Here is a 24,444-nt window from a genome sequence, read left to right on the forward strand (position 1 = left end):
AAGAAGGGATGAAATATCAGTCAATGGATGTAGGTATCAGCCACTCATCAGCAGTTGTAGTCACTGGTCAGAATTGAGAGCAGTGGTTTGGTCAGGTAGGAGTAATCTGGCCAAGAGATCAATAAGGTGAGGGATGAATGTTGTTGGCCAATTGTTTCAACTTCCGTGTAACCCACTGTTATTTAATTATATCGTATTTTTCATAAACATTGAATGTGGATGTTGAATTCCTTCAGAAGTTTTATCATTCAAAGGGCATCCATAAAAGTTCAAATTCCTCACTGGCTTATAAATGGAGTGATCTTAATAACACAAATATCACAATACTTACTTCCCTCTAGACCTGGAGTTGTTTCTTCTGAGGAATTTGGCACTTATAAAAGTTAACTTCTCCAGAAGCAAATCTAAATTTATTAAAATTGTGTTGTCAATAGCCAGGAAATGTATAGCAATAACATGGAAATCCAATTCTCTGTTTCACATTGCTCGTTGGAACATGGAAGGGCAAAGTTATATTCCCCTTGAGATTACTTATTGTCTTAGGAATAGATATAGTACATTCATCAAAATTTAGCAACCTTATTTAGATTACTTAAATGCCCTGATTGTATAATTTATTTTGATATTTGTCAATTAGTATACTCCCTGTTAGAAATTTAATAATTTTAAAATGATGTGACTGAGATGTTGAGCCTTGCTCCTGTTACCTTTTCTTTTCTATTTTCTTTCTTTTTATCTCCCTCTATTCCCTATGGTCTGTCCCCTTTTCTTTCAAATATGGGGAGGGGACACTGGGAGAAGGAAGGACTCTCCTTTTTATTTTTTTCTGGGCCTTATGAATGTTTTTCTATGATTTTATATTCAATGTATTATTGTTATTATACTACCTGAAATTGAGTCTTATATTCTGTATTTTCTTAAAACAAATTAAATATATATTTTTTAAAACCACAATACTTCAGAATATTCCCCGCCTTTTGTTTTAAACATCACAAATAGTAGTTGACATAAAGACATTCCACACGAATAGATCTCAGCAATTTTTTTTTAATGAAACCCTAACTAAATTGAATCATTTGTTCTAATGCTTTCTGGTTCATCATGAATCTAATACAGAGTGATAGAGATCCATTAGTCTCAAAATTCAGTCGTGTTACTTTTAAAAAAAAATTATATATGCAACTGTACAAGTATCCTGAAACAACTGGGTTATTTTCATCACAGGAAATTTTTCCAGCTGTTTCCAGACATGACACAGTTTTTACCTCCCTGACATCAATTCCACATGAGGGGCATATAGGATGATGTCATTTGCTGGGCTCCAGGGACAAACTGGTTTTCCCAGGGTGGCAATGGACTAGGATCATAATCAGTTCTGCTTCTCATCCTTTTGGTATGTTTTATTGCATTCCCCAGTATGAGCCATCTAATCTGCAGCAGATCATGCAGACATGATTTTCCCCAAGGATTTGGTTAAGACACAACTAAGTTTGAAGCAGGAATAGAGAAACAAAATCGCACTGTAGTTCATATTTTTAGTACACTAGAATTTCTACACCACTATTTCTTATTTTATCAATTTTGCAAATTTATTCACAGCAACACAGTTCTTTTCACATCATTTTGCTTATAGTATTAAAACTTCATCTGATGAAAGCAAGATTTTGCGTATGTAATAGGCTCATTAGTTTCGTAGCTATTAATACCTTCCTAGGGTGGTACGATTTGTGTGGCGGTTAGTGCAACATTATTATGCCAGTGACCCCAGGTTTGAATCTGGTGCTATCTGTTATTTCTCTGCATGCCTGTATGGGTTTCCTCCAATGGCTCCAGTTTCCTCCTACCATTCAAAAACATACAGGGTTTGCAGGTAATTGGTGTATTTTGGGGGCACAGGATCACAGGTCAGAAGGGCCTGTAACCGTGTCGTTTGTTCAATTTTTAAAAATCTATTTCAGGGACGTCATGTTAATTCGCACATTGGCTGTATTTTTAAGTGCCAATAAATCTTTTCAAGTAAGCACATGTATAATTAAAAAGGAAGAGGGCAGCTGTTCAAAGTTCAAAGAACATACATAACATACAACCCTGCGCTTCTTTTTCATTATCAATAATGGTAAACTGTACTCCAGAAGAAAATGTATACAAAATAAAGAAATGTAAACCAACTGTGTGCAAATACAGAAAATAAATATCCAGAATATATAATGAGCAAAGTAAAAGTCCATAAATGAATCTCTGATTGAGTCCATGGTTCAGGAATCTAATGGTTGAGGGATAGTAGCTGTTCCTGAATCTGGAGGTACAAGTCTGTGGCACCCTTGTATCTCTTTCCAGATGGTACCAGCAAGAACTGATCATGTATGGGCCCCCCCCCACCTCCCCCATACGGGGTGGCATGGATCTTTGATGATTGCTGCTGCTCTTCTATGGGCAGCATTCCATGTAGATATTCTGTGCCTGTGATGTACTGGGATGTTTCTACTATGTTTTGCAGGGCTTTCCACTCAGACATATTGGATTGTGCCCTCATGCCAAACTGCAATGCAGCCAGACATCACACTTTCCACTGCACATCTACACATGTTTGCCAAGGTTTCCAATGCTGTAGAATTGCATTGAAGCCTTGTAGAGTTATACAAACGTAAAGCACAGAAAATGGGCTCTATCAGCTTACCTCCTCTATACCTGACTGCACTAATCCTATTTGCCCACATGAGGCCTGTATCCCTCCATGCATTTCCTATTCAAGTACTCACCCAATGCCTTTTAAACATTGTAATTGTCTGTGTTTCCTCCACCTGTTCTGACAGTTCTTTAAAGATACTTACAATCCTCTGAATGGCAAAACTTTTCTCAAATTTCCTTTGGATTTCTCTCCTCTCATCTTAAACCTGTATCTTCTGCTTCAAGATTCCCATACCATGGAAAAAGGGATTCTACATCTATGGATAAACAATAAATTTATAAGCCTCTATAAGGTCTTTCCATAGCCTCTTGCATTCCTTTGAGAATAAACCCAGTCTATCAAATCTCTCCTCATAACTCCCTTCCAGGCAACATCCTGGTGAATCTCTTCTCCACATCCTCAGCCAAAATTCTGATGATCAAATTAAATATATATTTGAGGTACTTTTTTCTGATGTTACTTTTCCAAATGTTTTATACAAGTAGTATCCCATCATTCGGTACCCCTAGAACAATTAAGTCTTTGTCTGGTCAGGAAGACTTCCTAAATTTTGCCTTCTTCCAGCAAACCAGGACAGCTAATCAGTTGAGCAAGGTCCAAGAGTTAACAGTTCTGTTGCTGTCTGACTAGAATTATAGCAGAAAATTAATTGGAGACAGTAGATTCATTGATGACCTCTGAAGGGCTTGTCCATACAGAAATAGAAATGGTAAAAGTGCATAATAAACGTAGATATTTTTATTCATGTTCTAATTTATTAGAGTTCCTAATCAAATAATTGGGTTTGATATTGTATTCAATGTTCAGGTGAAAACCATTGTTTGCTATGTTTTCAACCCTATGGCCAGCATCTCTCTCCCTAATTCTCTCCAAATCTCAACATTTTGTTCTCCTGTACTTTAAAAACTAAATTTATGGCCATACTTTTGGTCAGCTATTCTGTTGTTTCCTTAACATTGCCAAATTTTGTTTGAAAGCATTTCTGTAAAATACCGTGAGGTATTTTGCTGATAAAAGCACCAGATAAATTAAAATCAGATTCATATTTTATTCAGCTTTGATATGTTAAAGGAACTGTCTAGCTATCTTTCCCTAACATTTCTAAAAATGATTATTAAATATTTTGTAAACTCACTTGGAATCTATATTTTAAGTCAAAAATGTGTAGCTCCAAGTACAATATTCTATGATTTTTTTTAAAAAAAAGGAAATTTTAGTTATTAGTTGACAGATACAAGTGCCATTTCCCAGTGTTCTCATATATCAACAACTTTAGATCCTGGTGGATCACATTTTGAGACGTGGGTCCACAGTACTCTTGGGCACTGTTAATAATTACCCAGGCAGCTTGCTGATTTTATTTGCGCTAGTTGAAAAAGAAAGGCTTCTGTTAGAAATCGCCATTCTGATTTCTCAGTTCATGATTACCCTGCATGTTCTTGGTCCACCAAGTAGTTTTAAAAAGGGAGAAAAATATATCAATGCTCTTATGAATTTTTGCTGGTTAAATTTCAGTAATATTTGTGAAGATTTAAGACTGAAAGTCATGGTTTTGAACAACCTGTATCTTGTTCTGTGGAGTTAGGCAAGTGAAGATGTCCCTCTGAGAACTGAATCCAAACTCTGCATCAAAAATAAAGGAGCCCAGTTAACCAACTGATTTATAAATCTTTCAATTCGCCTGCAGTATTTAAATAACTTTATTTAGACTCTACCATATGCAGAAAGTTTTATTTCAGGTATTGATCTGTAAGCAATATGGACAGCCTGGAGGCCCTCTGCTTATTCTTTGAACAGAGATCAAATCACTCTTATCTGATACCATTCTTTATTGTTAAATAGGAAAGTCTGTAGATGCCGTGATTTTAATACAGTGCACAAAAGTTCTGGAGACATTCAGTAGGTCATGCAGATTCTATAAGCAAAGGGATATAACCAATGTTTCAGCCCTGAGCCCTTCATCAAGTTTATCAATTCAAGATGATAAGGTATGATTGGTAAAAATCCTTAAAGTGATAAAAAAATATCTTTGCACTGAAGTTGTCATTAACTGGATTCTGTTACCTGAAAGCTTGAATGGAGCAGTTCCAATGTAGTAACATTCAAAAAAGAATAGGATAAAAATCCAAATGGAGAAAATTTACAGACTTTTGAAAAGAGAAGAGTATAAGATGGACTAGCATTGCCAAAAGCTATCACAAGCATGTACTGAAAATATTTCCATTATTCTATATCATTCTGTGATTCTTGATTCTAAGGTACATTTTTACCCACAACTCCATCCCTTCCCAACTACATCAAAATAAGCTATTTTTTTCTAGATTTAATGTAATGCTTTTAACCCAGATCCCTGTCATTCATCCTTTCTCTATATTAAGTCCAGACCTTGGATGTTTCCTTTGCATTTTGATGACCAAAATTGGACTTCATCGCAAGATGCAATTTACCAATACTATTCCCAATATCAGAACAGCCTTAAACTTCTGTACAGGTACTGTAGAGTTTAGGGCTGCATGGTTGGCATAGCAATTAGCGCCGCACCTTTACTGCACCAGCAATCGGGACTGGGGTTCAAATGCTGTGCTGTCTGTAAGGAGTTTGTACCTTCTGCCCGTGTCTGCATGGGTTTTCCTCGGGGGCACCTGTTTCCTCCCACCATTCAAAACATGCTAGGGGTGTAGGCTAATTGGGTGTCAATTGGGCAGCATGGACTCATGGGATGAAATAGCCTGTTACCGTGCTGTATGTCTAAATTTTTAAAATTTAATGTTCTTTATTGATTACTTACTCCCAAATACTTCTACCATGATTTCTAGATCTTTTAGAGTTCTTCTCCCACCACACTGGATGAAGTTCATCAAGTATGCTTGGTTAGTGTAGTGGGTAGCACGGCACTGTTACAACGCAAGCGACTGGAATCGGGTTTCAAATCTCACACTGTCTGTAAGGAGTTTGTACATTCTCCCTGGATCTGCTTGAGTTTCCTCCAGGTGCTCCGCTTTCCTCCCACCCTTAAAAAAACACACCGGGGGTTGTAGTAGGTCAATTTGGTATAACTGCGCAAATGGACCACGTGCTGTTATTCTAAATTTTTTTAAAAGTATTAAAAAATTTAAAATTAAAATTTATTCTTTTAACAAAAACATATAGCCTACTTATATGGAATCCTAAAACTCTGCAAAATCTAGAACCTGTTGGTAGATTTCAGCCAGCCAATTCATCAAACAAAATTAATAAAACAATGTAGTTTGAATTAAGTCCCATTGCAGCTATGAAACACAAATATCACTCGAACGTTATTGGTGTAATTGGTGTTTAATCCACTTGGTTTGCACACTGGTTATTGTGCAAAAGCTTTGATAGCAGGTGATGATTCTATGTTTGTTTTTTTAAAAAAAATTATATAAGTTTCCTTGTAGTTTAATTTTCCTCTTCTTTGTTGACATTTCTGGAAGCTTAAAGGCAATCTCGTTAAAGACGCCATGATGACGGTTGTGTGCTTGTTTGTGGTAAGAGTGAGTAAAGAATACTATATTTTCCTTTTGAATCCCAACAAAAAAGTCTCAGAATGTTATTAATAATACATAAAGGCAATATCCTATGAGTCACTGAATCAGAAACCAATGTCACCTGCTGTATTTACTACTTTGTATCATATACTGCTTTGTATAAAGAGGTGGAGTGATGGAGTCATAATTCACACTTGAACCCTATTTGATAACCAATTAAAAGAGAGATTTTCTTGATAACCTATATTTTCTTATTATACCATATTTCCAGTTTGCTTTGCATTTTATTTTAAGATTATCATGAAGTAAAAGCTTTCCTGAGTTTAAGACTACTTTAATAAGTAAAATATCAAAATTTTTCACTGCAAATACATTCTAAGTTTTATAACTGTGGATCATAGAATTTTGTCAGGCTGATCTTACTGGCTAATTCCAGCAGTTTTCTGTTAACGCCCCAGGAATTAGACATTTAAAGGGCAGGATTCCAGCACGTCCACATTTACAGATTCAGTAAACCAACCTGGTGATTTATTCTGCAATCTTGCTGAGATGTTCCAGCAAACTGTGGGGAGTTGCCTTTTGGATCCTTTGTCAGGTTAAAACTGGTGGAAAATGAGACCCTGTTGCTTTCCATGGGGAATTCAGAGCTAAGATAAGGAGGAAAATTTTTTTTAAAAATAATTCTTATATTAATCTAAGGTGAAATAATATGCAAAATTTAAAAATTCTATACAGTGTAATTTTAATACTATTTTAAAAGTCCTGATTGTCAGGAATGTTTAAAAGCATTAAAAAATTACTAATAGCTTTCATAAACAGCACAGAAGGGACAGGAATATTTTGCATTCAGTGCTTTTTTAAAAGGTGTTTGGCCAGAGAGAAAATCTTTGTCTCTGAATTATAGAGGGTCCGCCTCTGTTTGAATCACAATGACAGATTCTGAGATTCTTCAGACACTGGAGCTTCTGTATTTGAACAAGGCAAGTATAGGCAAAGCAGGCAGTGAATTTGAGTAACAGACTGAAACATCAAGGACCTAACCCAATAATTAAAAACACCAATGAACGAGGAACACTCTGAAAAAGGTCAAAATGCACAGCATTTTCCCAGAAGATGCAGCCCACTTGCTTGCACTAACTTATGCACCCATTTATTTCAACACTGTCAGACAGTGACTACAGAGTACCATCGATAAAATAGACTAAGGCAACTCCCTAAGACATTATCACAGCACTTCCTCTATCAGTGGTTCTCGACCTTTTTCCTTTCCACTCACTTCCCTAGGCCATAAGTGCTTTGCGATTAGTAAGGGATGTGGGTGGAAAGAAAAAGTTTGAAAAGCACTTTTTTAATCGTCCCTCATTGACTCGTTATGTGCACGGTTTCATAACTCCAAAGGAAATGGGCCAATGACAATTTTTCTCAAACAAAATATTTCAGTAACAACTGGGTCTAGAGCAGTGATTCTCAACCTTCCCTTCCTACTCACATCCCACCTTCAGCAACCCCTTATTAATCACAGAGCACGTGGCCTAGGGATTACTTAAAGTGGGATGTGAGTGGAAAGAAAAAGGTTAAGAACCACTGGTCTAAACCCACTTTCACTACCATATAAACCAAGGGCAGCAGGTGCTTGAGAACACCACCCCCCCCCCCCCCCCCCCGTAGCAATCAACTTTTCAGGGCAATATGAGCAATAAAGCTGAAAAGAATGCTCAGGCCGTTAAACAGGAAAGACTGCAGACAACTGCGATTGTCGTCCAACGCACAAAACTACAGAAGAGACTCAGCAAGTCACACAGCATCAATAGGAAGTAAAGGTAGAAATATCAACGGCATGATTAGACTGGAAGTGCACAATGAGTCAACAGGAAAGTTATTTTTGTGAAAATTGTGCTTTTATACTGCCATAACCTAGAGCACACATTCTATTCTTGTAAGTTTTTTTTTAACATACATTTGCCACCTGAATGTTTGATTCATATTCATAAGGCAACATCACCTGTCTCCAACAAACTGGTCGCATTATCAACAGTATGCACTTCAGCAAGTCACCAAGACTATTCAACACTGACTTCTTTCCCAGCAACTGCCATCAGTGAACTGAATCATGGGTACAGGACTGGCTCCGCTTCTCTGCTCAGTCTGTATCCAAGTAGTTGCATTATACGAGCATCGTGACCAGAATAATTCAGGACGGCCTACAAATATCCAGGAATTCTGCAATCCTCTACGCACATCCTATAGTTCCTGCAACCGACCAAAGGTTGCTGTGCCTTCATGTCCAAAATCTTAAGGCTTGGAATATGCTAAATTGTTGCAGCTCTCCTTCATTTAAAACACTCCTCAAAGCATACCTCTTTGATCAAAGGTTTAGATTTCTATCCCATTGACTTAGCACCAATTTTTGTCTGATTTGAGTTTCTGAAAAGAACCATACTTCCTGTTCGAATTTGCATTATTGCCAGCAGTCTAATATCCATTGAACAAATAAACATTGAACTGGATATGCAAATGGTAATCATTAAATATATCCCTTTCGAAACATTGGATGAAAAATCCTTGCCTTATTTTGTTTAACTTATTGTTGTTCTATATGAAAAAATATCCAAACCAAAGTTTTGACATGGATCAGAGCAGTAAGAATGTAAAGCCCACTGCAGAATGAAATTTCTACTTTTTACTAAAATCATGTTTAGTTACACAACACCACTAACTGTAATATTTTGCTCTCAATAAATATGCTTCTAAGCCAACCAGCAACAGATTAATTAAGGCGAGACAAACAGTTTGCAGTTAAAAAAAAAGTCTATTCTGGCACATTTTCGTTCATGCAGGTCATGTATGATTTTTTTTTAATCAAATATATCAGCAAATCTTTTGGTTTCTTTCTCCCCCATGTGCTTATCTAGGTTCCCTTTAAATGCATTTAGTTATTAGCCTCAACTTGTGGCAACATGTTCCACAATTATATTTCTGTCTGAATTGCACAAAAACATTTCCTGAATTCTCCACTGGTTTATCAGTGACTATTTTCTATTTACAACCTCCAGGAGGATACTGTCATAAAATTGTAATATTGTCTTTGCATCAACCTCATCATCTTTATTCGAGATACATATTGGGGAGTTTTACTATGTTGAATTAAACAAAAAAAGTTATGACTAATGAGATTACTCTATTATTAACCACCATAGACATAATGGCCTGAATAACCTCTGCTCTAACAATTCTATATGTTACCCCTTTATCTCTTTCTGAGATAAAAGTTAAACAGACTGTTAACGCCGATTTTCTTTCCGTTCCAGTATCCTTGTGAATCATTTTTACAATATCACCATTTATCTCCTTTCTATAAAATGGAAATCAGAAATCTGCAGTGCACTGCAAATGTCAAGATATTTGAATAAAGTTGTATGCATATTACATGATAAATCTAGTATTGGGGTCAGGCAAACACACTTTGACATCTCCCCACACAGTCTCGACTCTCATGCATCTGCCGCTAAACTTCTGAATTTTGTTGCAGGAAAAAATTGCCAAGTAAACAAAAGAGGTAAAAAAATCAAGGATTGGTCAAGGTCTCTTTGAAAGATTAAAACATCCTTACAATATTGTAACAATGCTACAATATTCGCAGCCGATGAGCATTCAAAATAGTGAAATGGGTATTGTTGGAAATCAAGCATCCATGCATTGAGAGTGCAGAGAAGTCTTATATAAATGGAAAATGACCACAACTCCTCCCCGTGGCTGAACACTAATCAGCAATATCAGAACTCACAAAACCATAATCCCAAGGTGTGGCCAATGAAGAGGAAGAACAGGTAAAGATTTTAATTCCACTTGTGTCTCAAGTGAAGTTTTGATCTTATTCAAATAATTGATGGGAGGCTGGATGGGTCAAAATCTGGTGGCAGATGAGGAATAAATACATGAAATCTGACACGATGTTCAAGTTTATTATCATCTGACCTCATTAAAACCAGACTAAACCGTGTTTCTCTGCACCATGGTGCACACATATTACCTTTCTCGCACAACGCCGAATAATCACCAACCGACATAATACATCAAATAAATGTGTATTCTGGAATATGGATCTAAGTCTCTTACTGAAAGCATTAGTCCAGTGCCTACAAGTATCTGGATATATTCCAGGCAGTGGAGCTGCCAGGGAATAATTTACAGCCTGACAATTACATTACACTGAAGTTCCAGTCAATAATTTTCATGTATATTCCTGTTAGATTGATCCAATTTTCTCCAGGAAGAATATTCAATAATTGTGAATTGTCTATATATCTTTTGTATTCATCAACTTGTTAAAAATTTAATGTGTAATATTGTAGTTTTATTAACAAATGGATGGTTCCAAAACTTCACAATAGGCAGTTATTTTAAAATTAAAAAGATGATTAAAACCACATCACTGGTTTTTATTTTATTTTTAATATAATGGCTATGCTTGCCATCAATGAGCTGCGGAAAATAAAAGCAAGTTCAAAGTAACTCTGATGAAGGGCTCAAGCCCAAAAAGTCGGTTTTGTATCTTTGCTATATAAAACACACAGTTTGACCTGCTGAGTTTCCCCAGTGTTGTGATTGTCCTTCCAACCACGGTGTCTGTAGACTTTGGTGTTTTACTTCAAAGTAACTAATTGTTCACAAGTTTGGAAACTTTTGTTTGCTTTAAATGCACCTTTTTAACTATTTTTCTTGCACATTAAAATGCTGCACTTGCTTTGAACCCTCCAATTTTAAAATCAAGTTTGGCTATGAGCAAACGCACCATAAACCTCAGACACAATATTTCGCTGATGTGTTTCTACTTGTAACAAATATGTGGTGGATGGTTCCGAAACTTCACGATGGCCAGGTATTTTAAAATTTAAAAAAGGCAATTAAAACCACATCAATGGCTTTTATTTTAGTTCTTACAAGAAGATTCTCGACAGCATTAAAAAAAAACCATTGATCTGTCAAAAATAACCCAGATGCAGGAGACCAGTGTAGGTTTTCCATTTGAAATCTGTTAACATTGTCACTTGCAAGTTTTAAAAACTCGCTCAAAATGGAGACAAGCAACTTTAGGCACAGCATTTCAAGTGGTAAGGGTGAACTGGCAAATGCTGAGAGCCAGCTGGGTAAATCCAAATTGAGACAATTGCTTGAGGGAAGCAACTGCTTCCTTCGAATCAATAACAGAGTTAAAATCGAGGTTGTTGAGGTCGAGAAAGTCTTGCAGACACCACGATGGAAGCTGGCGAAACTCAGATTATAGTGGTGCAAGTTCATATCGGGGCATGGTAAAATGAAATAACGCTTTGAACACTTGGAGTTGCAGTGCAGGTTTTGGAAGCAATGCTTTTTTTTCCCTGTGGCCAGTGTCAAACGGACTGAAGTGGGACATTAATTCAAAGGTTACAACATGATGCGGGGGGAGCAAGAACAATTTGCAGAGTCTGCATTGGCTGTGATATTGGAAGCATCCGGCCAGTGGAATACCCTTTTAGTTTGCATTAAGAGACGAGAGTCTAGTTGAAGGGCAGGGACCTGGGCCGCTGGCTGCCTCTCTCCCCAATTTGCAGAGTCTGCATTGGCTGTGATATTGGAAGCATCTGGCCAGTGGAATACCCTTTTAGTTTGAATTAAGAGACGAGGCAGTGTAGTTGAAAGGCAGGGACCTGGGGCTCTGGCTGCCTCTCTCCCCAATTTGCAGTCTGCATTGGCTGTGATATTGGAAGCATCTGGCCAGTGGAATACTCTTTTAGTTTGCATTAAGAAACGAGAGTCTAGGAAACATGGGAGAAATTATGTTCTGGAACGATGAGAAATACAATAAATACGAGGCTGCGTATGATACAATATAATTGGTTACACAGACTATACATTACATCGCAAAAGTTAAATAAATGGGACCCAACAGTATCTGATAGATGTTTTCGATGTAAAAAAGAAAGGGGAACAACAATTCATGCAATCTGGACATGTGAGAGAGTAGAAAAATTTTGGGATGATCTCAATCAGATATTAAATAAAATAACAGAAAACAATATACCAAAGAATCCAGAGATCTTTCTCCTAAGTAACATAAAAAATAAAGAATTTGGAATTGACTTGGAAGATGCACAAAAAAGATTTGTCAAGATAGCCCTAGCCGTAGCAAAAAAATGCATTATGTCAACCTGGAAATTGGAAGATAATTTGAAAATACAACAATGGTATATAGAAATGAATAAATGTATTCCATTAGAAAAAATAACATATAGTTTAAGAAATAATATGGAAATATTCGAACAAGTATGGGAGCCTTACATTAAATACAATAGCGAAAACCTACCGGGAACAAACATTACCTAAGTTGATGGAAGGAGAAGAAAAGAATGGACTCAGTAGAATTTCTGGTGTATTTTTGATGAATGACAACATTGTCTGACTGAATTAATGCAACCTAGATTGTATACCTAAAATGGATGAGGGGGGGGAGGTGGGGGGGTGGCTTGGGAGGAGGGAGGGGGGGAGGGAGAAAAAGTCACTGTAAATGTGTGGAAAAGAAAAAGTGTATATCATGACTATTGTGATTTATGGTGTGAAAAATAAAAATTTTTTAAAAAAAACGAGAGTCTAGTTGAAGGGCAGGGACCTGGGGCTCTGACTGCCTCTCTCCCCAATTTGCAGTCTGCATTGGCTGTGATCTTGGAAGTATCCGGCCAGTGGAATACCCTTTTAGTTTGCATTGAGAGACGAGAGTCTAGTTGAAGGGCAGGGACCTAGGGCTCTGGCTGCCTCTCTCCCCAATTTGCAGTCTGCATTGGCTGTGATCTTGGAAGCATCCGGCCAGTGGAATACCCTTTTAGTTTGCATTGAGAGACGAGAGTCCAGTTGAAGGGCAGGGACCTGGGGCTCTGGCTGCCTCTCTCCCCAATTTGCAGTCTGCATTGGCTGTGATATTGGAAGCATCCAGCCAGTGGAATACCCTTTTAGTTTGCATTGAGAGACGAGAGTCCAGTTGAAGGGCAGGGACCTGGGGCTCTGGCTGCCTCTCTCCCCAATTTACAGTCTGCATTGGCTGTGATATTGGAAGCATCCGGCCAGTGGAATACCCTTTTAGTTTGCATTAAGAGACGAGAGTCCAGTTGAAGGGCAGGGACCTGGGGCTCTGGCTGCCTCTCTCCCCAATTTGCAGAGTCTGCATTGGCTGTGATCTTGGAAGCATCCGGCCAGTGGAATACCCTTTTAGTTTGCATTAAGAGACGAGAGTCCAGTTGAAGGGCATGGACCTGGGGCTCTGGCTGCCTCTCTCCCCAATTTGCAGTCTGCATTGGCTGTGATCTTGGAAGCATCCGGCCAGTGGAATACCCTTTTAGTTTGCATTAAGAGACGAGAGTCTAGTTGAAGGGCAGGGACCTGGGGCTCTGGCTGCCTCTCTCCCCAATTTGCAGAGTCTGCATTGGCTGTGATCTTGGAAGCATCCGGCCAGTGGAATACCCTTTTAGTTTGCATTAAGAGACGAGAGTCCAGTTGAAGGGCAGGGACCTGGGGCTCTGGCTGCCTCTCTCCCCAATTTGCAGAGTCTGCATTGGCTGTGATCTTGGAAGCATCCGGCCAGTGGAATACCCTTTTAGTTTGCATTAAGAGACGAGAGTCTAGTTGAAGGGCAGGGACCTGGGGCTCTGGCTGCCTCTCTCCCCAATTTGCAGAGTCTGCATTGGCTGTGATCTTGGAAGCATCCGGCCAGTGGAATACCCTTTTAGTTTGCATTAAGAGACGAGAGTCCAGTTGAAGGGCAGGGACCTGGGGCTCTGGCTGCCTCTCTCCCCAATTTGCAGAGTCTGCATTGGCTGTGATCTTGGAAGCATCCGGCCAGTGGAATACCCTTTTAGTTTGCATTAAGAGACGAGAGTCTAGTTGAAGGGCAGGGACCTGGGGCTCTGGCTGCCTCTCTCCCCAATTTGCAGAGTCTGCATTGGCTGTGATCTTGGAAGCATCCGGCCAGTGGAATACCCTTTTAGTTTGCATTAAGAGACGAGAGTCCAGTTGAAGGGCAGGGACCTGGGGCTCTGGCTGCCTCTCTCCCCAATTTGCAGTCTGCATTGGCTGTGATCTTGGAAGCATCCGGCCAGTGGAATACCCTTTTAGTTTGCATTAAGAGACGAGAGTCTAGTTGAAGGGCAGGGACCTGGGGCTCTGGCTGCCTCTCTCCCCAATTTGCAGTCTGCATTGGCTGTGATATTGGAAGCATCCAGCCAGTGGAATACCCTTTTAGTTTGCATTGAGAGACGAGAGTCCAGTTGAAGGGCAGGGACCTGGGGCTCTGGCTGCCTCTCTCCCCAATTTGCAGAGTCTGCATTGGCTGTGATCTTGGAAGCATCCGGCCAGTGGAATACCCTTTTAGTTTGCATTAAGAGACGAGAGTCTAGTTGAAGGGCAGGGACCTGGGGCTCTGGCTGCCTCTCTCCCCAATTTGCAGTCTGCATTGGCTGTGATCTTGGAAGTATCCGGCCAGTGGAATACCCTTTTAGTTTGCATTAAGAGACGAGAGTCTAGTTGAAGGGCAGGGACCTGGGGCTCTGGCTGCCTCTCTCCCCAATTTGCAGAGTCTGCATTGGCTGTGATCTTGGAAGCATCCGGCCAGTGGAATACCCTTTTAGTTTGCATTAAGAGACGAGAGTCCAGTTGAAGGGCAGGGACCTGGGGCTCTGGCTGCCTCTCTCCCCAATTTGCAGTCTGCATTGGCTGTGATCTTGGAAGCATCCGGCCAGTGGAATACCCTTTTAGTTTGCATTAAGAGACGAGAGTCTAGTTGAAGGGCAGGGACCTGGGGCTCTGGCTGCCTCTCTCCCCAATTTGCAGTCTGCATTGGCTGTGATATTGGAAGCATCCAGCCAGTGGAATACCCTTTTAGTTTGCATTGAGAGACGAGAGTCCAGTTGAAGGGCAGGGACCTGGGGCTCTGGCTGCCTCTCTCCCCAATTTGCAGAGTCTGCATTGGCTGTGATCTTGGAAGCATCCGGCCAGTGGAATACCCTTTTAGTTTGCATTAAGAGACGAGAGTCTAGTTGAAGGGCAGGGACCTGGGGCTCTGGCTGCCTCTCTCCCCAATTTGCAGTCTGCATTGGCTGTGATCTTGGAAGCATCCGGCCAGTGGAATACCCTTTTAGTTTGCATTAAGAGACGAGAGTCTAGTTGAAGGGCAGGGACCTGGGGCTCTGGCTGCCTCTCTCCCCAATTTGCAGTCTGCATTGGCTGTGATATTGGAAGCATCCAGCCAGTGGAATACCCTTTTAGTTTGCATTGAGAGACGAGAGTCCAGTTGAAGGGCAGGGACCTGGGGCTCTGGCTGCCTCTCTCCCCAATTTGCAGAGTCTGCATTGGCTGTGATCTTGGAAGCATCCGGCCAGTGGAATACCCTTTTAGTTTGCATTAAGAGACGAGAGTCTAGTTGAAGGGCAGGGACCTGGGGCTCTAGCTGCCTCTCTCCCCAATTTGCAGTCTGCATTGGCTGTGATCTTGGAAGCATCCGGCCAGTGGAATACCCTTTTAGTTTGCATTAAGAGACGAGAGTCTAGTTGAAGGGCAGGGACCTGGGGCTCTGGCTGCCTCTCTCCCCAATTTGCAGTCTGCATTGGCTGTGATATTGGAAGCATCCAGCCAGTGGAATACCCTTTTAGTTTGCATTGAGAGACGAGAGTCCAGTTGAAGGGCAGGGACCTGGGGCTCTGGCTGCCTCTCTCCCCAATTTGCAGAGTCTGCATTGGCTGTGATCTTGGAAGCATCCGGCCAGTGGAATACCCTTTTAGTTTGCATTAAGAGACGAGAGTCTAGTTGAAGGGCAGGGACCTGGGGCTCTAGCTGCCTCTCTCCCCAATTTGCAGTCTGCATTGGCTGTGATCTTGGAAGCATCCGGCCAGTGGAATACCCTTTTAGTTTGCATTAAGAGACGAGAGTCTAGTTGAAGGGCAGGGACCTAGGGCTCTGGCTGCCTCTCTCCCCAATTTGCAGTCTGCATTGGCTGTGATCTTGGAAGCATCCGGCCAGTGGAATACCCTTTTAGTTTGCATTAAGAGACGAGAGTCCAGTTGAAGGGCAGGGACCTGGGGGTCTGGCTGCCTCTCTCGCCAGTGACAGGTCTGTGACTGACACCCACCCACAGCGCATGTGCCCTTTAAAAAGAGGTGTCATTTCCAGCCCAGAACCGCTTCACTTATCCATAGTTTGTACTTACGAAGTGAAGAGGAAGGTTGGTTGCGATCGGAGAAGCTCCTGCGGAGGGAGGGGGAGGGGGGGACGGGGTTGACACAAGCGCCGGCGGAGTCCCCGGGCGCCGCGCATGCGCGCTCTCGGCCAGGTGCGCGCGGGGCGTCCCGTGCGCATGCGCGCGACGGCCGCCGCCGCCGCCCTGATGGCGTGCTCCGTCTTTGGCAGCGGCCCCAGTATTCAACCGCACGCATCCCCACCCCCCCCCACACACACGCCTCCTCCCTCCCTCCCTCGGCCCCGACACACGACGAGAGTGGAGCGGGCGCACTGGGACTGGCCACGTCGGCCGGGGCCTCAGCCAGTCAGCAGGGCCAAGAAAAAGGGGAGGGGGGGGGAGAAAAAAAACCAAGAGAAAATGATCCTTCTGGAAGGAAAGTGTTAAAAAAAAAAGCCTTCACCTCCCCCCTCATTTTTTTTAAGACCGGGGGGGGGTGGAATGGAAATATTTCCGCCGAAGTCCAGCATTTGTGTTCAATGGGAGGCGAAAGGAAGGTGAGGCGAGGCAGCGGGTGAGTAGCTGGCCCTGGCTTTCCCGGGGGGGGGGGGGCGCGAGCGGCGACCGTTGGGTTGGAACGGCGGCGCGAGGCGGGCGGGAGGGGGAGGGGGGGTGGCGCTCCCTCGGGCGCCCGCTGACGTCAGAATGGGCCGTGGCCGCTGTCACTGACGTCAGACGCCCCTTGCATGGGCATTGGAGGGGGTGGGGCGAGTGGAGGCAGCCCCAGCCCAGCCCAGGGCTGGGCACTCCAGTTTCCCAGCCTGGCAGTGGGCGGCGCTCCCTCGGGTGCCCGCTGACGTCAGAATGGGCCGTGGCCGCTGTCACTGACGTCAGACGCCCCTTGCATGGTCATTGGCGGGGGCGGGGCGAGTGGAGGCAGTTCCAGCCCAGCCCAGGGCTGGGCACTCCAGTCTCCCAGCCTGGCAGTGGGCAGGAGCGGCGGAAATCAAACGTGGAGCTCAAGAGGCGAGAGGTCAGGTTGCGGCGAGACCACGCTTGGACTGTCGGGGAGGAAGGAAGCTCTGGAGAGGGTGCAGAGGAGATTCGCCAGGATGGGGGCGGGGTTAGGGTTAGGGGTGTGCGGGCGAAGGAGGTCGACAGGATTCCCTTTCCCAAGGGCACCCATCTGTACAGAGCAGAGGAGGGAAGTTTAGGGGGAAGCACAGAGGGATCTGGGTGCCTGGAATGCCTTGCCAGGCGCCCCAGGTCCCTGCCTTTCAACTAGACTGCCTCGTCTCTTAATGCAAACTAAAAGGGTGCTGAAACATGGAAGAAGAATGGAGCGTTAGGGCATAGGGAGCATTTAAAGGAATATTAGGGTCGGCACAGCATCGAGGGCTTCTATCTTCTAACCCCTTCCTCCCGACCTTGGGTTCTTTTTGTTCATTCTCTGCGCCACTGTGTTTGCTCCTTGCAGTCTGAAATTTTGCATTTTTTAAAATATGCGCCTATGTGTTATTTTGCTGTTCTGCAATTGTGGTGGGGGGTGGGGTAGGGTAGAATTAATCTGGCTCTGACTTGCTTGAAAACACACACACACACACACACACACACACACACACACACACACACGCGTGCAGACACCCTAGTTGAAGTAAAAACAATGCTGGAGAAACTCAGCAGGCCAAACAGTGTACTTTATATCATAAAGATAAAGTTGCATAGCCATACCATTTTGTTCAGACACCTGACTACCTCTTTCTCATCCCCTGAGAAAAGGCTCAAGCCTGAAACATTGGTTATCTATCTATCTTTGCTATACACTGAAATACACTGTTTCATCTGCTGAGTTTCTCCATTATTGTGTTTTTACAATGCTGGAGAAACTCGATAAGTTAAAAAATAAAGATGCACCACCCACGTTTCAGACTTGAGCCCTTCATCAGGGTTGAGCTGGGTGTTTGGAGCCCAACTGGAAATGTCAGGCCACTGTTTGGTCTGGGGTAATAACACAGAGCTGAAAGATTGCACGCCTCTTTGCAAGATGTGCCCCGTTTTGTTTTGACATGTTGAGCGGGTCCATATTTCAGGGTCGAAGCCGGCCAATTACCCTAGTTATCGATTCCTTCTAATCAGGAGAAGAATGCTGTGCAAATGTACTAATCATATAGCTTAAAATGACTGTTAAAACTGGATGTTTGGACTGCAAGTGGAACATGTTTTTGCTTGCAAGAAAACATTTAAAACCATGTGAGTTTCATAGTGAAACAAGGCAGCAAAATGGATGAAGTTGACGTGCTCATGAGACAGCGCCAATTTTGTTGTAAATGTAATGGAGAAAGAGTTGAGGAGCCTGTTACGCAAGGCAGTTAGATGAGTAGGAGTTTCAGAAAGATGATGTCCAGTTTATCTTGCATATTTGTAATTAAGAAAGTGGCTGCAGTCCACATGAGCCTTGCATCATTTATGGAGCTCAACCTTTGTCCTTGTTGGTTGTGGCTTCGTGATCTTATTTTTGAATGAGATATGATGTACCACAAGTTGTTAAAAGGCCTATTATACCTGGCATTATGCCTATTTAGTTAATCATAGTGTCGTTGTGACAGATTTTTGTTAATAATCTTTTAAAGTTAAAATGTTATTATAGAATTATATATTTCTTAGTTTGTGGGTGGACAGGGCATATTTGTATTTTACCAACACAATTACCCTCAAAGTCCTTTGAAATTGTAGCTGGTAAATCTCAGAACAGGTTGTCTGCAGAAATTGTTCAGTGGGTACTGTGTTAACATACCATGGATGCAAGAAAAATGGGTGTTTGCTTAAAAGCATTTGTATGTACACAACATTGTGCTGGCAGCTGTTCAAACAAATAAGTTCTTCCTTGAGTGATCTGCGCAGACTATCCGGAGTCAGATCCAATCAAACAAGTGGATAGAGATGCTTTCAGCATATAGATGTGAATTAACTTTGGAAGTAACTTCAAAAGGCCATCTGCCATGATTCATGCTTTTGGAGAAACAAAACAAAAATGATGTCACATTATGAAACTTTTGGGGAGAAACATATTACTGGAACCGGAGGCATTTGGAAACCAGAAAACCCATGGCCATCCTGTAGGTAGCACACGATTGAAGGGGCTTGGCCATCCTGTAAGTAAGACCAGATTGAAATACACTGAAATACAGTGAAAAGGTGCTGTTACATGTTACTCCTAGTCAAAGGAGAACACAGAATGAGTGGCTTTTGAATGAGGAAGACTACTTCTGGCTGTCTCTTTAAGATAAAGAGGGTGGTTCAACCATGCCCTTTTCTAGTTGGGCACTTCATTTAACCCTTGACTGGGTTTGTGAAATCATTGTGGAAGTAAATGGCCACTTTGCTGTCTCTTTGAAAAGATGACAGATTCATCGTGTGGAACACAGATTCCAAAATCTCTGTGCAAGAGAGAAAAAATTGTTCGTACGAAGAAACATTGCTCTGAAAACAATTCTGCAAAAGAAATTTGTGAGTTTTAATGAGGTCTGACGACTTGATGTTTTAACATATTTCATTATTGCTTTTGAGCAATAATTGAAAGAAATTTGATGCCTCACACTTACTTCATAATTGCTTTTGAACAGCAGTAAAGACTGAGTTTCAACACAAAAGCTTTCTGAGACTGAACTTTAAAATCCTCTCTCAAGTCGAGCTTAAACTGTAATGGTTTGGGTTTTAGCACACATTTGCACAAAGTGGGTTAAGTTAGAGTTAAGTAAGATGTGTTGTTATTAATAATAATAAAATTGTTGATTTTGAAATACCTTTATCTTGGTTATTACCATTGCTATTGATTTAGTTCGTTTTACTAAATTTACGACTGTTACATAAGCAGGAATAATGTTTCAGTCAACTAAAGTTTACTGGAATATTATAATATTAATTAGCTAATTTAATTTGGTCTGTGTTGGGTCAGAAAGACTGAACTGACTGATTATCAAGTGAAACAAAATCTGCAGATGCTGTGATTTGTAGTTTAATACACACGTGCTGGAGAAATTTGTAGTTTAATACATGCGTGCCGGAGAAATTTAGCAGGTTTTGCAGTAATCTCATCTTTGATAATCACTGATATCAAAGTTGACATCACTAGGTGGATACAGAAGTAGCCATTTATTGATTAATCTATTTTGTATTTGATTTTTTTATTTGCTTTTAGAGGGTGATAATAGAAAAATGTACCTCCCTTTACAACTAACTAAATCCATGACAGAGGAAATATTTGAAAAATAATTCAAAGGCAATAGCGTTCCAATGTTATTGCTGTTTATTTGGGGCTTTAAATAGAAAACCTGCTAAACAATTGTTTGATCGGTTTATTGAGAGTATGATGTCACTGTGAATGGGGCATATTGAACATCAACTATGTATTGCATAACAATAATTGAGCATCAACCAATAGTGAACAAAAATTGCCGAAAAATAGACAACAAAAACTGCTTAAAATACCTATTGATGTTGAGACTGGATTCAACTATCACTTATTTTGTATAAAATAATGGTTGTAGCTATCAAATCCATCTCACAGCTGTTTAAATGCTGTAGATATCTGCAATTTTTGTATTTCCAACAAGAAAGTTAGTTTTCTGTGGCTTTGAATCAATGTTCTGGTCCGTTTTAATTTGTTTCCTTCACCATTTAATGAAGGGCACCTGCTCATATTTACTGTAGGAAACACAGGAAGGGAGAACAGTCTCTCTAGTTACAAATACTTCAAAAATATATATTTTTTTAATCTTAAGGTTTTTGAACATTACAAACAATTTAATTTGGAACTATCACTGAATTGAGCCAGGTAGATGCAACCAAAACTGACAACAGGTGGAGTTTCAAGAAATGCTTTGGTAGTGTTTGAGCATTATTAGACAAATAAGAGCATCCTACAGCATTCTCATTTTGAAATCATTAAAACACCAGTTATTAATTATTTCAAGCTCTTGATCTTGGAAATAAAGAAGTTTTCAGTTTGTTGAGGGCATATATCAGACATCCAAACAGCCAATGAGAGATTTAGTAGACATGTAGGCAAATGAAAGAAGTGCTAGAACAATTGGGTTATAGTAGCAAGGGATTTCAACTTCCCTATTGGTTGGGATTACTTTAGCATAACAAACGGAGTAGATTTGTTGTGTAATATGCAAAATTATAGTTTGTAGCTACAAATTTGCAAAATTTTAATTGTAAATTGAATTTATTCATGAAATGAAAGTTAACTTGGTTGACGGTTAGACTGAATTTGATCCTTAGAAGACTAGCTTGAATGAATTAGATTTTTTTTTAATTAGCCAGACAACACTCTGACAGGCCAATTCTGCCTATGAGTCCATGCCTTCCAATTTCTTCTGTTATAATTTTCTATTATATCTATTTTCTGAGCTAACAGCTCTTGTGTCTCTTTAGTTTTTTTATTAGATTCCTCTAATTTCTTTTTTAAGTCCTCTACCTCCATTTCTACTGCTGCTTCTCGTTCTTCCACCTTTTCCATTCTTTTTCCCATTTCTGATAAGGTCATATTTATTTTATTCATTTTCTCTTCTGTATTGTTTATTCTTCTTCTTAAATCATTAAATTCTTGCGCTTGCCATTCTTTAAATGACTCCATGTATTCTTTAATAAGAGAAAGTATATCCTTTGTCTTGCCTTTCCCTTCTTTTTCTATTTCACTGTACTCTTCCTCTTCCTCCTCTTCTTCCTCTGGGTTGGCCATCTGTTGTTTCTTTGTTGTTCTTTTCTTCTCTTCTTTCTTGTTTTCGTTGTCTTCTATGTTCTCCTCTTGCTGCAGCTGTTCTGCAGCTGTCATTGCCGGCTGTGGAGATCGACTCCCCAGCTGGTCACCCCTCCTGTCGGTGTGTTTTTTTGCATGCGCGGTTGTGCACTTTTACTCGGCTCAGCGAGCCATTTTTGTAGTCCACTTTCTATCGACCTGAGGGAGCTGGTTTCTCTCTCCACTGCGGGCCTCTTCAAACAGGTAAGGCCTTCTCCTTCTTCTTCCGTTGTCTTCTCTTCCTCTCTTCTTACCGTTGGTTTCGATTTTTCTTTTTTCGTCACCATCTTCTTTCCACCTTTATACTCACTTTACTTTAATTTTTATTTTTGTGCCTTTGTGTTTTCCTTTGTTTTTTCCGACTTTTCTGGAGAGGGCTGGAGTTCACCCTCCGGCCACTACTCCATCACGTGACTCCTCTCCCATGCCTTCCAATTTACACCCCATTAACCTGCATGTTTAATGTTTTTGAAGGGTGGAAGGAAACCGGAGCATGTGGAGAACGTACAAACTCCTTGCAAGCAGCGCGGGATTCAAACCCATGTCCGGTCCCGATTGCTGACGCTGTAAAGGTGTTGCACTAACTGCAATACCACCTGTGCAAAGGAAGCTAAGTGGAACCAAATAGACTTTGCCGAAAAGATCCTGAGTTCTTAGCACTTGTTCTTGTTAATTGATGAACCCTGATGGTTCTGATTTAAGATTTTCATTGTTCTATTTAAATCCATATTTAAATAGGCTTTAGCTTTCCAATCCCATGCAGTAATAGAATCCAGTCAAAAGATTCTGTTCTTTGTCATTCTTGCCTCGTGTGGTGCAATCTCCACCACAAACTATTTTTCTTCCCATTCAGCAAGTCATTTTCTGGAATTTCTTCAGCCTTGCTGACTCATCACCTTTTTAAAACCTACCTTATCCTATTATTTTTTTTATGAAGGTTGCATACAAGTGTTTTGATTTGTCGTCATCATCTGATAACATTTAAAGTGAAGTACCTTTTCAAGATTCTAAATAAGTGCAACTGTTATCAATGAAATGTATTGGTTCTGATGATTCTCAGCATTAAACTTTTGTTTGAAGTTAATTCTTCTGGATCATTTCCTTCAACCTCTTGCAGAAATTAAGTTCATTCTCCACTCCTCTTCCTCTCTGCAACTTGCATGCATTTGTTCTCTGTTTTACAGTTCTGATAGGTTTATTGTTCTGAAGCATTAACTTATTTCATTTTCCACAGACACTGACTGCAGAGTCTCCCCAGGATTTTGTTTTATTAATGATTTTACTTTTTTGATAAAGTGGTGGATTCAACCTTGTTATTTTTCCTCTCTATATTTTTTTTAAGAACCAGTTAAATTACTGCTGTTAAACAGGGTTTCATTAATACAGATTCACATTAGCATGATGTAGATGATGGCAAATTTATGCAAGATGTTTTTATGGATTTATCAAATGCCAAGCGGAAAGTTGTATTGGGAGGGGATTTTAATTTTGCTTTGGACCCTAAATTAGATAGATCGGGAGATAGAATGGTGAAAAATAAGGGAGCAAAGATGGTAACCGATTTGATGAACGATATGGATTTAGTGGATATTTGGAGAAAACTCCATCCAAATGAAACAGATTATTCCTTTTATTCTTTTCAATTTAAAACATATTCATGGATAGATATGTTTTTAATTTCTGCACAATTTCAATATAGAGTGTGAAGAGTGGAATATCAAGCGCAGGTTTTATCAGATCATTCATCTTTAATTTTGTCTATTTCTTTGGAAGAACAAAAGGTAGGTTGCAGATGGAGGTTAAATACAACTTTGTTGAGGAAAAGGGAATTTTGTGATTACATGAAATAACAGAATTTTTTTAGATACTAATAAAGATTTAGTTTATATTATGAGAATCTATGAAGGCATATTTGAGAGGTCAAATAAGTAATACTTCAAAAATAAAGAGTGTAAAAAGTAATTCAGTTAGATAGAGATAATGAAATTGGAGAAGGAAAATCAAGTACTTGAAGATGAGGAGAAAAGAATGTTGTTAGAGTTGAAGAAATTAAGACAATACTGTGCAGACAGAGAGTGGAGAGAGACATAATGAGATCATGACAAAAATATTATGAGTTGGGTGAAAGGGCTCGTAACGTTTTAGCATGGCAATTAAAAATGGAACAAATATCTAGAACAACACATGGATAACTAAGCACTGAAGTGACTATTGCATGAAAAGAAAACCAGAGCGATTTCCGTTG

The 24,444-nt window shown here is 40.5% G+C and overlaps 2 protein-coding genes across 21 annotated transcripts in view; one reads left to right on the plus strand and one right to left on the minus strand.

Moving 5' to 3' along the window:
* The window catches only part of LOC138746534 (tumor necrosis factor receptor superfamily member 16-like), a 314,868-nt gene extending 297,668 nt beyond the window's left edge, over positions 1-17,200 (minus strand). For 6 of the 13 annotated variants that reach the window (XM_069904791.1, XM_069904787.1, XM_069904789.1 and 3 more), the window contains exons 1-3: positions 16,427-17,200; positions 12,558-12,665; positions 6,719-6,845 (exon numbers count right to left, since the gene is read on the minus strand). The gene's annotated coding sequence lies outside the window, so the exon portion shown is untranslated. Of the gene's footprint in view, positions 1-4,250; positions 4,313-6,718; positions 6,846-12,541; positions 12,666-16,426 lie in introns of all 13 variants that reach the window. The other 7 variants (XM_069904795.1, XM_069904796.1, XM_069904790.1 and 4 more) reach the window with 6 other exon arrangements.
* Positions 16,571-24,444, plus strand: part of znf652 (zinc finger protein 652) — a 59,730-nt gene continuing 51,856 nt past the window's right edge. For 2 of the 8 annotated variants that reach the window (XR_011347009.1, XM_069904782.1), the window contains exon 1: positions 16,571-16,953. Coding sequence is in view for 2 of the 8 variants with exons in the window: in XM_069904782.1 (XP_069760883.1) it covers positions 16,936-16,953 (18 nt within the window). In the remaining 6 variants the exon portion in view is untranslated. Of the gene's footprint in view, positions 16,971-17,347; positions 17,430-24,444 lie in introns of those variants that run through there. The other 6 variants (XM_069904778.1, XM_069904777.1, XM_069904775.1 and 3 more) reach the window with 5 other exon arrangements.

Source organism: Narcine bancroftii, chromosome 12 (assembly GCF_036971445.1).
Source record: "Narcine bancroftii isolate sNarBan1 chromosome 12, sNarBan1.hap1, whole genome shotgun sequence".
NCBI lineage: Eukaryota > Metazoa > Chordata > Chondrichthyes > Torpediniformes > Narcinidae > Narcine > Narcine bancroftii.